The sequence below is a fragment of the Dunckerocampus dactyliophorus genome, chromosome 13, assembly GCF_027744805.1.
Source record: "Dunckerocampus dactyliophorus isolate RoL2022-P2 chromosome 13, RoL_Ddac_1.1, whole genome shotgun sequence".
NCBI classification, from domain to species: domain Eukaryota; kingdom Metazoa; phylum Chordata; class Actinopteri; order Syngnathiformes; family Syngnathidae; genus Dunckerocampus; species Dunckerocampus dactyliophorus.
Window position 1 is genome coordinate 6823173 of NC_072831.1, and position 17304 is coordinate 6840476.

Here is a 17304-nt window from a genome sequence, read left to right on the forward strand (position 1 = left end):
AATTCGGCAGCACCCTAACATGACCACGGTTACTCTGTTGCTACTGGTCAGGGGTCAAGGGTCAGCTCCATGCCGTCCACTCCCACCACCCGCTCAGAGTTACATAGAGACACACCCCCCTCAAGCGTTTACATGCTAATGAATATCAGCAAACAGTAAAGAAGAATCGGATGACTATTGGGAAATCCGGCATGGAACTGTGCTTTATTCTAAAATGAGCGGACTGTGAAGTGGCGAGAGCAGAGGAGCAGTGACCATAAGGTAGGTCTTTAGCTCCCCGGAAAACAACAAACTTGCCATTGCTGCCTTATTCCGGTTTAGATACATAATTCTTAGATCCAAAAAGCACTTTCTGGCTGCCATTTTCAAGAAAACGCAACCAACGGTACTGAGCAGCAGTTACTGCTGGGCAAGCAGCAAGTTGCCATACATGGACTTCCTAAAGTTGTGACGTTGTGACAACAAAGATCTTGTGGAAATCTCATGAAGTTCTGGTACATTCACAAGGTTTAGGAGGGCATACTAATGAAAGCAGGGATAAGTTAAAAATACACCAAGCTCATGATACGGCACTTCCACATCATGTAGAACATAGGTTCGCAAAGTGGGGTTGTCATTGTGGGTAGGTGAATAAAACAATTAGCGCCTAACTCTCACAATTATGAGCGCACCTGAATGCCTCATAGCACAGAGCTCAGAGTCATAGCAGAAAGGAGACATGAAGTTCTGTGTGAGTCATATGAATAAGTCAGTAAGTTTGATGATTATGTTGTGTATTAAGAGTGTTTAATCTTGAAGGTTTAACTTATATTGGTGTTCCAATCCCCGCACGGTGAAAACGGTATGTGCGTGTCAGGATGAGAGCGTGAAAATGAGGCTTTAATCGCTGCTTGTATGTATTTTTGTACTTTGGATACTGCTTTATTATGTTTGTTCAAACTTCCCCTTTCAATTTGGTATCAAATTAATTTGCAGACATAAATCATGGCCACTGCAAGTGGACAAAAGTGAAGGTCAACCCATTCAAACGCAAGGATCCCGACATCCTGCTGAAATAAAAGATATATAGGACCAATACTTTGATACTTTATTCATCTCCAAGAGAAATAGACATCTATTATCAGTGCTCATGTATATCATGCTCATTTATCAAAATCTGACCATGCAAAATACACATGTTTGAACTGGAATTACTTAACAATTAATCATGCTTAATATTTCAATTTATTTATGTTTTTTAAGTGTGCAGCAGTAGGGGGTACATGATTTCAAGTCAAATATCTGAAGAGGTACGCAACTGTGAAAAGCGTACATTTGAAACGTGTAAGACTGAAAAGGGCCCCTTTTAAGCACCAAAAGATATAAAAATAAATACACATATAATGTCTCAGTCATTCAAAAAAGAAAATCATTGCTACCTTTCTTGCCTTTAACTTGTTTTCTTGTGTTGTTTTTCACATTCATGGTTCTTTTATTAATAACTCCCTGATTTTTCTCTTTCACAGATGCTTTGGATTTATTCTTTGTGACTTGTTTTTGTGTCTTTTTCACATTTGGGACATTTTTCCTAGAAGGGTTCTTATCCTTTGGCAAGGCTGTGTTTTTCTGAGCGTTCTTTGGTTGAATTTCTTTCGCAGTAGTGAGTTTCGATTGTTTCTTTGCACCTTTCCTCGGAGGTGCCTTCTTCTTATGTTTGTTTAACATTTTGCCTTTTTTCACTCGCTTTAACTGATTCTCCACAGGTGACTTCCACTTAGCCTTGCTCTCCGTGCCCGCTCTGTGCGCTGTGGTCGTCTTGGCCATCGTCGGTCTGCCTCGACTGCTCGATGGTTTATTGGTGACTTTGAATGTTCTTTGTGGTGGCCTCGTTGGTTTTTCATTGGTGTCCATCACGGTCACTGAAATGGGAACACGTGCGGTTAAATACACACTTGTTCTGCAGGCACTTTTAAAAGTGCAGAAATAACACGCAGATGGTATTTAAATACAGGCCAATCATTTGACACACTTCCCTTTTCATCTCACTGTTCTAAATATGTTTTACAGAAAAAGGAAGACTGCTTACTTATTTATGATTATTTTTAGATTGTTATTGTTTTTGTTTTGCATTTTATATTATTATTTTATTTCTGACTATACACTAGGATGCCGCACAGTGGCTGGGTTAGCGTGTTGGCCACACAGTCAGGAGATAGGGAAGACCTATCTCTGGGCATCTCTGTGTGGAGTTTGCTCCCCGTGCGTGCTTATCCTAGTGGCATAGAAAATTAATGGATGGATGGACTATACACTAGGGCTGTCAAAAGTTTAATTTAAGAACTGCATTAAAACTGCTATATATATATATATATATATATATATATATATATATATATATATATATATATATATATACACACACACACACACACACACAACTGAACACAAAATGCAGTTTTTAAATGATTTTTTTAATTATTATTAAGGGAGGAAAAAAAAATCCAAAGCTACATGGCCCTGTGTGAAAAAGTGATGGCCCCCTGAACCTAATAAGTGGTTGGGCCACCCTTAGCAGCAACAACTGCAATCAAGCATTTGTGATAACTTGCAATGAGTCTCTTACAGCGCTGTGGAGGAATTTTGGCCCACTCATCTTTGCAGAATTATTGTCATTCAGCCACATTGGAGGGTTTTCCAGCATGAACGCCTTTTTAAGGTCATGCCACAGCATCTCAATAGGATTCAGGTCAGGACTTTGACTAGGCCACTCCAAAGTCTTCATTTTGTTTTTCTTCAGCCATTCAGAGGTGGACTTGCTGGTGTGTTTTGGATCATTGTCCTGCTGCAGAACCCAAGTTGCTTTCAGCTTGAGGTCACCAACAGATGGCCGGACATTCTCCTTTAGCAGAATTCATGGTTCCATTTATTACAGCAAGTCTTCCAGGTCCTGAAGCAGCAAAACAGCCCCAGACCATCACACTACCACCACCATATTTTACTGTTGATATGATGTTCTTTTTCTGAAATGCGAAGTTACTTTTACGCCACATGTAATGGGACACACACCTTCCAAAAAGTTCAACTTTTGTCTGATCAAATGAGGCCCGCAGTTCTTTGGATGTTGTTGTGGGGTCTTTTGTGACCTCTTGGATGAGTTGTTGCTGCGCTCTTGGGATCATTTTGGTTGGCCGGCCACTCTTGGGGAGGTTCACCATGTCATGTTCTGTGTGCTTTCTGCTGCCCTCTATTTGCCAAGTGTTGCAGCACACTGCTGAGCCACCTGGGAGGAGCTAATTGACACACCTGTGCGCAATTAACCATCCGGCCAACCATTCTTAACCAACCAACCATTCTTAAGCTCCGCATTGTGGATTACACTCATTGCCAGATTGTTACCTGCTCTTCGCTCGCTACCTGCTCCTCCCAGCATTGTAGTACCCTTGTGCATAGTTACTTTCTGGTCGCCTTTTTCCTCGCTTTTTGTAAGTACCTGTTTGTTCCCTGTCAAGCTATTTCCTGCAGTGTTAGCCAGTCTATCCTGCTTGGTTCTCAGCAGCGTTTTGAGTTAGTATTTTTTCTCTGCTTCCTTTTTAGCAGCTCCTTTTTAATTTTTGAGGTTTTTTTCCCTGCTAGTTTTTCCATGCTCAGTAGTGTTTTTTGTTCTAGTTTTTTCCTCATGAGTAGGTCCAAGTTGTTTTCTGTTGTACTCTGTATTTTTGTGTTTCCTGTTTTTTCTACTGTGTGGACACTTTGTTAATAATGTTTAGTTACACGGGCTGTCTAGACTCTGCAATTGGGATCCAGTACTCTTGGCTTCAGCCAATCGTCACACACCACTGTTCCATGTTTTTGCCATTTGCTCTCACTGTGGTTTGCTGGAGTCTCAAAGCTTTAAAAATGGCTTTACAACTTTTTCCACAGGTAAGTTATGTTTTAATGGGGGGCAAACCCTTTTTCACACAGGGCCATGTAGGTTTGGATTTTTTTTCTCCCTTTAATAATAAAACGTTTCATTTAAAAATTGCATTTTGTGTTCCGTTGTGTTATCATTGACTAATATGTACATTTTTTTTTGATGATCTGAAACATTTAAATGTGACAAACAGGCAAAAAAAAGAAAACAGGAAGGGGGCAAACCCTTTTTCACACCACTGTATGTACAGGTGGTCCTCGGTTTACGATGTGCTGTGTTACGATGCTTCGTGTTTACAAACCCGCTCCCATAAATTAATTATGACCACAATTTTGGTCCGTAAACACGAGACTCATTTGAGAACTAGTTACAGCGTGCGCCAGCGGAAGAATGTGCACCAAGAATACGCACCTGTGCGGCAACACAGAGAAAAACAAATTGCTTATTAACCTTTTACACTTCATTATATCTCTCAAGCGGCAGTGTGCTAAAAAAAAAGGAAAGCCATCACCATGGAAGTGAAAATGAACATCATAAAAAGCTTTGAGAGAGGAGACATGCTAATCAACATCCGCTCTACAGTAGCTGCTCTTTTGGTCTCAACCGCTAAGGATAAAACATATTGAATGCTAGAGGAGTCATGGATTCCGTGCGCTGTTCCAAGGAGGAGAAAAGAGGTTAACCTTCCGGACTGGCCTGAGATAATATTTTAAGAAGGCAGAAAGGTCTGAAAGGCACAAATGCACAACTTGCTGTTCTCTAGCAAAGATACAAAAATACACTAGTGACATGTATTAAAATGTGGAAATGGATGAATGTACAGTACTTTATAAACAGTACTGTATATAATGTGCTCGGCTCCACTTTGGGAGACTAATGCAGGTGTAAAAAACAGGTCTAGTATGTGCACTGTGGACATAAAATAAAAAGTGATTAGACGTGATGACAGTGACTTGAGGTGACTTACGTTCCTGGGGGACAAAAGGGAGCTTTTTGCCTTTAACTTTGACCGTCAGAGATTTCTGCTTACATTTTCCGGGGGGAGCTCGTCTGCGTAAATGAAATAAAAAGGTACCATTTTTAAGACAACTTTCATAAATGTGTAGATTCAAAAGGGCCTGAATTGAATGCATTAATTGTAAAACATACTTGAGTGTCAAAATTAGTTAAATTAGTGTGTTGACCATCAATACGGACCCATATTGTTTGTGCTTTTTTTTGCAATGCAAAAAAATATTCTTCCCTACATTCTGGGAAAAACACGGTTTTTACAGAACGTCATACAGAAAGATGACTTTTTACAGTGTTTAATTAAAGGTACATGCTCCAAAAATACAGCCTGGCAGCTTGATGGTGTATGCCCACTACCTGGATGGGTCCATGAATTTGAAGACCGTCCCAGTCGGCGACATGGCACTTGGGTAGGAGGTGGCCAGAAAATACATTTCCCCTAAAAAACAAAACCAGGTTTTTCATTAGTTTTAGTTACGGTCCACAAAGACACTGATAGCAAGTGACTTCCACCTGCTTCATCCTCAGCAAAGGAGATGATGAACTTGTGGTGATGATTGATGAGACCAGGAAAGGAACATGTCTTGGTGTCCCCCATGCAGACACTCCTCTCCTTCCAGCTTCCTGTCACCTTGTCTTCCTCTAAGGCCATGATGCGCCTGCAGCATCAACAAAAAATAAAAAAATACCAAAGTCATTCTTACTTTAATTATTGTTACAATGTGACTATACCAGCAGGATTAAATTCAACGTGACTACTCGAAATCTCTGAATACCATATATTGAGTCCTGTTATTATTTACCAGACATTGTTGGAAGCACGGTCATTTCTGCGCAGTTTGTGACTAAAAAACTAAAATCTTCTGCTCTACAGGGATATGGCTGAGATGTGGCTAGGAGTACTTTCATTTTTGTTATTTTAAAAACCCAGATGAATGAACTATTATGTTCAAGGTGGTTTTATGGCCTCAGAAACAAGTTGTTGTTATAGGAATATGCTAGTTGCTGGCATATATGGTGCAACCTCGGTTAGCATCAGTGACGTTCAGTCAGGGGAGACAGGTGAAGTAACAGGTAAAGAAACAAATAATAATCAAATAAAACTTGAAATTGAAATGTATTTTAAATGTATTTTTGGTATGGGTCCTCGTTTTTAACATTTTCTTAAGCAAAAACTGTTGAATTTGCACATTTCCTGATCAAGTGAGGCTGCCGCAAGCATGCCTGCCTACCGTAACACTGCACACTGAGTTGGATCATGCCTGCCTGCCAGTTTGTGTTTGTCAGCATCCATCCATCTTCTACCGCTTATCCGAGGTCATGTCGTGGGGACTAAGCTTCCCTCTCCCCGGTCACTTTGTCCAGCTCCTCCCGGTGGATCCCGAGGCTTTCCCCATGCCAGTTGAGAGACATAGTCTCTCCTCCCCAGGGAGGCATCCTGACTAGATGCCCAAGCCACCTCATCTGGCTGCTCTCGATGCAGATGAGCAGCGGTTCTACTCCACGCTTCTCCCGAACGACAGTGCTTGCTTTTGTTGTTTTTTTTGGACAGTAGCAACACTAACTTGCAGAAAGTCAAATGAATTCAAGATATTTTTATAGTCTTCTGAATTATTTTCACTGTCAGGATGGAGGATGACATACCCATGCTCACCAGGAGGTGATCAGACCTTTGCAACAAAGTATCAGAGCTTCTCCTGGAGAAGGAAAGACTGCATGCACTTCATATACAGACAAAAGGTAAGTACACAAATGTTTTCTAGTTGATAAAAAAATTCAATAAATGTGACTAAGAAGCATTTGAAAACAATTTGAAGACATTTTTTTTCAACAAAAGTGAATTATTCTCTTGTTTTTCTTGCTATCCTCATAATGAGTAACCTGTATTAACATAACAAAAAACCTCCAAAAGAGTCAGTGCCTCACTGCCATTCTAAATCCATTCTAAAAGGTCAGATGAAACCCAAAACGTACGGGAAGTGAATCATTTTTTCCCATGAAAAAATATTGTATAACTGGCTCATATATTTTTTTGCTGTATATATTCATCTTAGGTAGCCCTTTTCCCCACATTAAAAGTTACATTTTTGTGGGATAATGTAAAATGCATAATTAGCACTGCACGATACCTACTTAAGCTACACATTTTTACACATTGTACGTTTTTATGGATATACTGTAGCTGTTGTGTGATCAAGTTACCAAGTCAACAAAATTGAAAAAAACAATCAAACCCCAGTTTTCGTACGCCCCAGTTTCCATAGAATTAACTTTTCGAATGCTGTCTTTTCGTACAGTATTGCATGTAAAAAAAAAAGGTCTATTTGCCCTGTACTGTACTGTTCCACCAAATTGAGTGCCCAAACAAAGCACAAGCGTTGCTGACTCACTGTCCATGATAAAGAAGATACAAGATAACGAGAAACACTATTGAATTTCATCTTGCCAGGATGTACAAGAAGTCCACATCAACAATAAGTTCCATCCAGTTGTCATTTAAAATGTATTTTCTTGTTAATATTTTTTGGTGTGTACAACAGATTAATTGGGTTTACATTATTTCCTATGGGATTATTTCCTCGGTTTTCGTACGTTTCGGTTTTTGTTGAGCCTTTTTGAGCAAATTAATAGCAAAAAACGACATACCACTGTATCTGTAAAGCACAGATGGTCTCATAAACTTTTTTTTTTTTTTTGCGGATGCAATAGGCTTCTACTTACCCGCTCATGAAGTCTCCAAAAATGTACAGGCCATTGAGATTGGGTGATTCACAGCCCCTGTAGACGTATCCGCCCGTCACAGACTTGCCGACATGGTGGCTGTACGCGTGTATAGGCGGGATGTCATCTGGCGTTGGAGAGAGACGAATTGAACAAAATTCAGCGACAGAATGTGAAGGGAAGGACAGGTGGTGTACAGACACAGAAAAAAGAACTGCTCACTCAAGGACGAGTTGTGGCACAGTTTCATGTCGTAACACTCAAAGCCTTCCTTAGCTCTCCATCCATAATTCCCGCCCTTCACGATGATGTCAATCTCCTCATAGCGGTTCTGACCCACATCCCCACAGAATATTCGTCCATGGCCATAGCGGCTTGTGGGGTCCCCACGATCCACTGAGCACCTCCACATGTTCCTGACCCCGTAAGCGTACACCTCAGGTCTAGCATCCTGGTCGGCCAGAAAGGGATTATCTTTGGGAATCCTGTACTGCTTCCGGCTTCTTACATCACTACCGTCCACATCGATGCGGAGAACTTTCCCCAACAGGGCACTTCTGTGTCAAGAGAGGACAAAAAAGCATTGGATACCAACTTCCAGATGTGACAACTTGTCGGTGGGGATTTACCGGTTTTGCGCGTTTCCGTACTTCCCAAACGGATCGCCTGCTTTGCCGCCGTCTCCGGTGAAGATGTACAAATAACCGTCCGGACCAAAGAGCAGCTGGCCTCCGTTGTGGTTGGCAGCGGGTTCCTCGATCTCTAAAATGACACTGCCAGGATTTTATTTGTTACATTCATACATTTGTTTTGCATGGGACATAACTGGTACACTCGGCTGGTACTGCTGGATCGGCGTCGGTGTAGGGCTGAGCGATATGGACCAAAACTCAGATCCTGGTATATTTATGTTGAATATCGATATACGATATATATCACAATATTTTGTGAGTTTAGACAAAGTCAAAGACGTGTGTGAAGTTGTTTCATTCAAATTTCAAAATCTTAGAAATAGAAAAATAGAAATCTTAGAAAAATAGCCCCTAAAATAAAATAGTCCATTCTGCTTTTGAAATAAATATAGAAAAAGTCAAATATAATCGTCGCTCTTCTTTATAACAAACCCTTAGCTACTGTATATGCTCAAATCCTCAGCTAAAACCAAAAGCACAACAGAACATATGAAATAAAGTGACCTGTTTATTTTTAATTTAAAGCAGTTTAGAGCAAGGGGTTGCCAAGCCATCGTCCGCAATCGACCAGTCAAATTTTTGGGACCTGAAAATATTAGGCAAAATAAATGCATTATCACATCAATGCCCTCCCCTCACCAACAGGCACGTGTTTTGACCCCTGAACACACCAGTACACCTCACCACTCTCCAGGCACGCATCCCACCGGCCCCTGCCCTGAGCCCAGTCCCCAAAACCTGGAGGTGCCAGCGTACACCATAACGGTTTGCCCCACAAGCATTGCATGATGTGCACCACTAAAAAAAGCCTCCATCTGCGGCAACGCAAATCGTTAAGGCTGACTGTTTTGACGCATCGATATATATGTGATATATATGCTATTTAATTTTTTTATGTTCCCATGGTTCAGTTAAACTTAAAAATAAGCTCACCAACTACTTGAGTACATTCTCTTTTTGAAGACCTAGCCTAAAATTTCAGGATTTGATCAATTTTGAGCGAATATTCACAAGATAATGGTAAAAATGTCAATGTGGTATAACCATGAAACTTTATATATACTGTATACTTTATATATACTGTATGTCATATGGGCATACCTCTCTGAGTAAGGATCAGCCATATTCATGTCACTTACAGACACCCTCATCTCGCTGACTCGGACTTTCTCCAGCTTGCTGTTGACTTGAATCGAGTAGTAGATGAAAAAGCGTCCATTGTCGCGGTAAGCAGGGTGGAAGGCCATGCCCAGGAGGCCCCTTTCGTCCCCTGGCCAAGGCGTGGTCATCACCTCGCCACTCATGTCCAGGAAGGGGCTTTCCAGGCGGCTGCCGTCACGCAGGTACACCCAAACAAAACCCACCTGCTCGGCAATGAACAGGCGGTGCGTGTCATCACCACTGTGCAGCATCAGCACCGGGTTCCTTAGGCCGTTGGCCACCTCCGTCAGGCACAGCTGGAGACAGCCCCCGGGGGCCTTGGCCACCTGGCCCAGGTTGCTGTTGAGATCGGTGCTCTTCAGCACGTTGGGGTAGCAGTAGTCCTGGTCGGATAGGTCCACCATGCTGCAGAATGTGGACATGTCCCGCTCGCTGGTGTCCTGCAGCAGTTGGTTGCCCGTTAGGTACTTGACCACATGGCCACATTTGCTATGGAACTCCGAGCAGAAGTCGAAACAGAGGCCAGGAAGCTCTCTGACGGGCGTGTGGGGGTCCTCGGCGTCATACAAGTGGGCGGCGTATGGAGAGCACTCCTGATGGAATGATTGTCAGATGGTTAAAGACTTTCCAAAAAACAGGAAAGAACCGTTCTTGTACATCAGCCCTGTTTTGGAACATATGAGTCACACAGTCAAACTGTTGTTGTTGACGATTTCCTGGACACTTCTATGTATCTCACTTCTTCCAAAAAGATCAGCCTCAGCACGAGCACAAGAATATACACAGGAAGCTACGTGAAATAAGCAGAATCGCATTCAAAAGCAGGACTGCAGCATCACCATTCGCGTCCTCACTTGTGAGCAAAGTTAACACACTCTTTTATACTATTAACACTGCTTCACTTCTTTTTACACTTCTGTGACACCTAATAATGTGACTTTAAACATTACCTGTACTGTTAATAAAGCCTTTATGATGGCCACAGTTTGACCCTGGAACAGACTACTGTATTACCTCGGTTTTGGTTCTTAATTCATTCCAAAAGGTCCAACAAAAACCGAAAAGTCCAATAACTGAAGCAATTATTCCCAAAGTAAATAATGTAAATCCATTTAATCTGTTCCAGACACACAAAATACACTCAACAAAAATATAAACGCAACACTTTTGTTTTTGCTCCCATTTTTTATGAGATGAGCTCAAAGATGTAAAACTTGTTCCACATACACAATATCACCATTTCTCTCAAATATTGTTCACAAATCTGTATAAATCTGTGATGGTGAGCACTTTTCCTTTGCTAAAATAATCCATCCCACCTCACAGGTGTGCCATATCAAGATGCTGATTAGACACCATGATTAGTGCACAGGTGTGCCTTAGACTGCCCACAATAAAAGGCCACTCTGAAATGTGCAGTTTGGTTTTATTGGGGTGGGTTGGGGGTTTGGGAACTCAGAAAAACAGTCAGTATCTGGTGTGACCACCATTTGCTCCATGCAGTGCAACACATCTCCTTTGCATACAGTAGAGTTGATCAGGTTGTCAATTGTGGCCTGTGGAATGTTGGTCCACTCCTCTTCAACGGCTGTGCAAAGTTGCTGGATATTGGCAGGAAGTGGTACACGCTATCGTATATGCCGATCCAAAGCATCCCAAACATGCTCAATGGGTGACATGTCCGATGAGTATGCTGGCCATGCAAGAACTGGGACGTTTTCAGCTTCCAAGAATGGTGTACAGATCCTTGCAACATGGGGCCGTGCATTATCCTGCTGCAACATGAGGTGATGGATGTACTGCCAAATTCTCTGAAACCCCTTTGGAGACGGCTTATGGTAGAGAAATGAACATTCAATACACAAGCAACAGCTCTGGTTGACATTCCTGCTGTCAGCATGCCAATTGCACGCTCCCTCAAATCTTGTGACATCTGTGGCATTGTGCTAATACTGAACATTTCGGAGTGGCCTTTTATTGTGGGCAGTCTAAGGCACACCTGTGCAGTAATCATGGTGTCTAATCAGCATCTTGATATGGCAAACCTGTGAGGTGGGATGAATTATCTTAACAAAGGAAAAGTGCTCACTATCACAGATTTAGACAGATTTGTGAACTATATTTGAGAGAAATGGTGATATTGTGTATGTGGAACAACTTTTAGATCTTTGAGTTCATCTCATAAAAAATGGGAGCAAAAACAAAAGCGTTGCGTTTATATTTTTGTTGTGTATTAACAAAAAATACATTTTATAGATAATAATTATAGATTTACATACAGAAAACAACGCAAAATAAATATATATGACAAATTAAATGGATAAATGAACATTTAACATCACTTATACCTTTATTGAAGACACTTGTTGGTGAATACAGTGAGGAGCGGAGAGAGAGGAGAGGTGGGGACGCCAGCTTCTTATTTTGCCCCATGGGCGGTTATTTAGCAGTCGCACTAGATGCACGAACAGTCAGTGATTAATGCATAGAGTTGCTTTGTTTGGGGACTCCATTCCACGGCATGATCCAGTACTGGATAAACTGACTCGTTTATTACGCTTGATATTGTCCAAAAACCCAGACGGTGTACAAAAACACAGGCAAAATATTGGCAAAAAAATGTTAAAAACTAGGTCATATGAAAACCGGGGCATTTAAAAAGAGAGGTTTGACCTGTATTTGCATTATTTCCAATTATTTCTATGTTTTGGTAATTAAACAATAAATAACATAAAAATAAATAAAAGATCAAACCTACATCAATCTCTTAATCTATCAGACTAGCTCTGAATGCCTCCATAAACTAAATCTAGGGTATACAGTACCATCTATCCATCCATCCGTCAATCATCCGGTTGCATAAAAGTGCTACAAACTATGGATTTTGCCCCATAAAGAAAACATTATTCATTTACCTGGCACATGATTTCCTTCAAGCTGTCCTCACAGAGGTCATGCCCCGCCACTTCCAGCTGGTCAATAATGTCCCAGTACCTCTCTGCTATCTGGTTGTCAGTCTTCTGGTCGCAGCAGCCAAACTCCTCATACTGGCCGCAGAACTCCAGGTGCCAGGGGGGCTGGAAAGGAGGCTCAAAGTCCAGGCACTGAGGGTGACCATGCACCGGCAGAACCGAGGAGGTGAGCAGCATCACAAACATGAACATAAGGGACCGGACAAGATTATTAGGATAGCTCTGGGTCTTTCTTGCCAGAAGTAGAGCTGTGCGTAAAAGCGCAGCGCAGGCTCCACGCAGACACAGCCCAGCAGCACCCAGAAGTCCTGACATGTTTTGACGCCTGCCCTCGAAAGAACTCTGTTTGCTTTAATGTATATACTGCATACTCACTCCTCCTCTTCCCTCATTAGTCTCACAAGTTCCCTCCTCCTTTAAGGGAAGTAGTCCTCATTAAGGCGCAATTGACTTTGGAATTGCAGCCATCGTGGTGTGCTGTTACTTGCCTACGTGCACAACAGGGCACAGTGTTGCACAGACATGCACACATAAAACATAACATGCAACCACAACTACTGTATGTACACTGCACTACATTCCTGTTTATGTTTAAAGAGCCTCTTGCATGCTTTTTGTCAGGTGTTTCATCCATACAATCCTGTCTTTACTCTATTGTGCATGCAAACACTGATTTTACTGTCTGTCATCATTTGGCACTCAAACCAGAAGCATTATCATGATATATTTTGCTGGCAGCAATCAAAACAAGCAGTATGTTTCAGTCTAACTTGAATGTAAAATTGAAGGGTCATCATTTCAAAAACAATGACTGATACACTTGTGCATTACATAGGCTACACCTGAACAATACAAGAGCTGTCCATGCGATCTTCATGTTATGACGTACAGTGGTACTGTCATGTATAGGCCTGTCACAATAACAAATTTTGCTGGACAATAATTGTCCTACAAATTATTACCAATAAACAATATTATTGTCAACATTATTTTGAGACCATTTTTTCATTAATGCAATGGTAATAGAGTACTCACAAAAAGTTAGGAATAAGTGCAACTGTTATGTTAGAGAACAGCAAGTGTGCGTTAATATTAACATGTTGGACGTGTGCATTCAAAATAAGAGAGGCTCAAATTAAGCTCACCTGTAAGGTTTATACCAGGGGTCACCAACGTGGTGCCCGTGGGCACCAGGTAGCCCCCCACGACCACGAGGTGCCCGCAAGCCTGCTTTTCATTCAGGTTTTCAGTTAATAATGAAAGAACAGTAGAAAGAAATGCATTCTGAAATACAAAATGTGAGTTGTGGACACCAGCATTTTGTTCATGTTCTGGTAAAACAAGCATATTCGCTTTGTTTGGGTTTAAAATAAGCTCTGAAAATAAATGTTACAAAAATGAGTAGCTCTTGGCCATTTTCATTTTGTAAAAGTAGCTCTCACAAGGAAAACCTCTCCTCATAACATAAAATTATTGATTTGTCATTTCCTTACACCGCATCATCTGAACGCTCCAACTGTATACTGTATGTTCCCAATTATTCAATAAAAAACATAAAAATACCACCAAGATTACAAAGCCTGCTCTATTGCAAGAAAACAAAAGTTACATATCAAATCGGAGATATCAAAAAGGTCTGCACCATGCATTCAAACTTGATCATGTTGTTGACACATGCCTGCATCAGCCAGGGGCTTCGCGCACCCCGGCCTGCCTCCCTGCCACTGCCGCCCCATGATGGCTCAAAGACGAACAGCGAGGTGTCACTGGCCCCTCTCCAGCCTGATTGCCCTGACATCCAGAGCAGCATCCCAGCTAAAATGTTCCGCCTGGAAGCATGCCCAGTGATGCTCCACCAAGTGTGGCGGGTTCCGGGGCTTCGAGCAGACTGGAATAGTGTGTGAAATCCAGCTACAGCGGCGACCGCAGCATGCCTCAGATCACTACCAAAAAGGTAAGGCTACATATCGGAGCTGCTGCCACTGCTGCTGTGTTTTTATTTTTGAGTTTGGAAAAGTTAACGCTCTGTGTAGCGTTCGTTTCTATGTTGCTATGTGAAATCAATGCACCCAGGAAGGAAGTTGTAACACCTTAGAAGGAGCAAAATACGGCAAAATACTGTAAGTACTACATGTTATCAAGAATGTACCTGTTACTACATGGTTACAGCATGTATATAAAGCCATAAAGCCTTGTTAGAGGTTTTTGGAGGTGTTTTAATAGCGGCCTTTGTAGGCGGCATATTGTAGGTGTGTCCCATTACGTGCAGTAATGAGCTGCCTCTTTTTAGCTGTTTTGATATCTTTAGAAAGCACATAAAAGAAAAAGACGTGTGTTCAAAATTCCCAAAAAACTGCAGTTTTCCTTTAAAGAAGTGGCGTTACAATGCATACGACCTGCTGCATAGCGTTGAAACAAGGTACATTCACAGACACAGTACATTATTACAGTACATGATACATTAAAGTATAATGCGTTTATGCGCAAGGGCGAACCGGTGGCACCAAATGTTTTTGTGGTGGTCCAATTTATTTGTGGCACTCCCACCACAATGAATGACTCTATGGGAAACACTGGCAGAAGAATACAGAGCCGCCAATCGCTACACAGAGGAAGTATGTAATTTTTTCTATCTGTCCTTCGTAAGTTCTGTACAGTGTGAGTGACGTAGGTGTTAATTGAGGTATACGCTCCGGCTTTACACTAAAACTGGACTTAAAACGCTGTCGTAGGAACGTCTGCTGTACGTAGACCAAGGGCCTCCTGTATAAAGTCAAGTTTTTTTTCGTGCCAGTTCACAACAGAAGTTGTCTCAAGGCACTTTTACACATGGAGCCGGCGACAAATGACACTCCATATACATTAAAGAATCACAAATGAGCGAGCACTTGGCAAAGGAGACAAGGAAAAACTCCCTCTCGTGAAGAAACTGCCAACAGAACCCAGACCCGACCGAACTAAATCTGTCTCGACCGGTTGGGTTGAGATAGAAGGAGTGCAGAGATTCGGGGAGGAACAGGAAAACAGGTATACAGTAATCCCTCGGTAATCCCAGAAGTGAATGTTCATGAAGTAGGATTCCTGATATGTAAATAGAATATTCATAGTTAGAACATAAAAAACCTGTTTGTGATCTTCTAACTCCATGTTTTTAACATTATTGGAGCCCTCTAGACATGAACTAACACTCCTATAGTCACCTTTACACTCGTACTCCCCAATGTAGTAGACATAATAACAGTAAATAAGCCATTTAAGATTTGAGACAAAAATAAGACTCATGCTCGTTTGTGTTGCTATAAATGTATTCCCTAGGGGAGCTGAGTGGAGGGTGGACAGGAAGTGTTTGTCAGGGTTCCGGAGTTGAGTTTTAGCTTGGCGTGGGTTTCAGCCACAACAGTAGCCCGTGTTTTCATTCAGTCATTCATTCATTCATTCATTTACCATGCCGCTTAATCCTCACTAGGCTCACGGGGGTATGCTGGAGCCTAACCCAACTTACTTTGGGCGAGAGGCGGGGTACACCCTGGACTGGTCGCCAGTCAATCGCAGGGCAGCCCGTGTTTTTAGTTGGGATTTTTTGTATTATTATTGTTAAGTATTATTATATTAAGTATTATTGTGCTTGTTGTGAGATCATTCAAACGTGCAATAAAAGCCTGTTGTTCTGGCGATGGTGTTTGTGTGTCAGTAACATTACTGTCACCTCGTGACAGGTGTAGAACACTACATATCATTCACAGCGTCTTTGAATGCATCTTGTGATTGCCTTACATTTATTTGTACTTTAGTTAATTTAGGCATTTTTATGCTTGTGAATGCTTAATTTAGGCAAAAATATGTACAATTTGTTTCAATATGCATATTTTTTTTACTAATAATAGCCCGTATTCAACCACAAAACAGTGTGATTTATTAATTAATATATATGTAAAAAAAAAAAAAAAACGTGACAGAATGCAGCTGCGAAACGTTAACCGCAAAGTGGAAAGTTTTAATTTTTAATTAAATGGAACAACAATCAGTAACAGTGGAAGCAGTTGCATCAACACATCTATCTTTACAATTATGTTTGTTATTGTGGTTTATAGTTTGCAGTGCTGTGAAACTGCACTGCATGATTCTGAGCGCTGTCTCTAATATGGAGATGTTTCATGGATGTTTCATGGAGCAAAATACAGTCAACCAACTGCAAACTACAATCAAAACTGAGCATTATTATCATGAAAAGCAGAATTTGGGATACAACTCTTGTCTTGCAACTTATTAGATGGTGCAAGTATCCCCATTATGTTGTAGTCAGTTGAGTTTGAATCAATAAATATGACAAAATACAGTTAGTATCTCAGCTTTGATCATGTGTACAAGTACGCAGTACCTTGTGTGTATTTGTTTCTTAATGTGTCTGTTGTTAGCTTGTTTTGGTAATGAATCCATGCATGGAAAAAACAGAAAGACCACCTCGTAGCAACTACAGTTCCAAATTACATTTAACAAGATGTCTAAAATACAGAAAAAATATAAGTTAATGTGTGTCTGCCATTATAATTAATTAAAGTGAAAAGTGTAATATTGTAATACCAGTTTTACTTACTTGACAGAATCTGAAGAAGTGAGGTGATAGTAGTTCTAGCAATTAATCCAAGTCTTAATACTCAGTTGTTCTTGTAAACCTTAAATAGTGTCTTGTTAGTACAGTACACTATTATCATTATTTTTTTTCACCAAGGGGGTCTGAGCAGGCAGAGTCCATCCACAAGGTGGAAGCAACAAACTGGATTGCATTTAAAATGGCGGAAGCGGAATTTTCGTCATATCTTGTTTACGCTGATTGAGTCAAGTTCAGCTTGTTCAG

The 17304-nt window shown here is 41.2% G+C and overlaps 1 protein-coding gene across 3 annotated transcripts; it reads right to left on the minus strand.

Moving 5' to 3' along the window:
- Window positions 1–1101: 1101 nt before the first annotated feature.
- Window positions 1102–17198, minus strand: hhipl2 (HHIP-like 2). Of its 3 annotated transcripts, XM_054797661.1 has the most exons (10): window positions 17044–17198; window positions 12393–12581; window positions 9418–10070; window positions 8254–8397; window positions 7847–8181; window positions 7625–7751; window positions 5417–5562; window positions 5261–5342; window positions 4860–4942; window positions 1102–1898 (listed from the first exon to the last, which is right to left on the minus strand). In XM_054797661.1, the coding sequence occupies exons 2-10, from the start codon at window positions 12399–12401 to the stop codon at window positions 1396–1398; spliced, it is 2082 nt and encodes a 693-aa protein (XP_054653636.1). In that variant the 5' UTR covers window positions 12402–12581; window positions 17044–17198; the 3' UTR covers window positions 1102–1395. The 3 variants fall into 3 exon arrangements, with proteins under 3 accessions (XP_054653636.1, XP_054653635.1, XP_054653637.1); XM_054797660.1 differs by lacking the exon at window positions 17044–17198 and having other exon boundaries at window positions 12393–16025; XM_054797662.1 differs by lacking the exons at window positions 4860–4942; window positions 17044–17198 and having other exon boundaries at window positions 1725–1898; window positions 12393–16025.
- Window positions 17199–17304: the final 106 nt, after the last annotated feature.

Excerpts from the sequence above, each read along its gene's own strand:
- hhipl2 (XM_054797660.1), bottom strand. The coding sequence starts at position 12,764 with ATGTCAGGACTTCTGGGTGCTGCTGGGCTGTGTCTGCGTGGAGCCTGC. Across the intron at positions 8,398-9,417 it reads GCTGATCCTTACTCAGAGAG|TGTCATTTTAGAGATCGAGG; the intron begins GTATGCCCATAT and ends AAATCCTGGCAG. Across the intron at positions 8,182-8,253 it reads TACGGAAACGCGCAAAACCG|AAGTGCCCTGTTGGGGAAAG; the intron begins GTAAATCCCCAC and ends CTCTTGACACAG.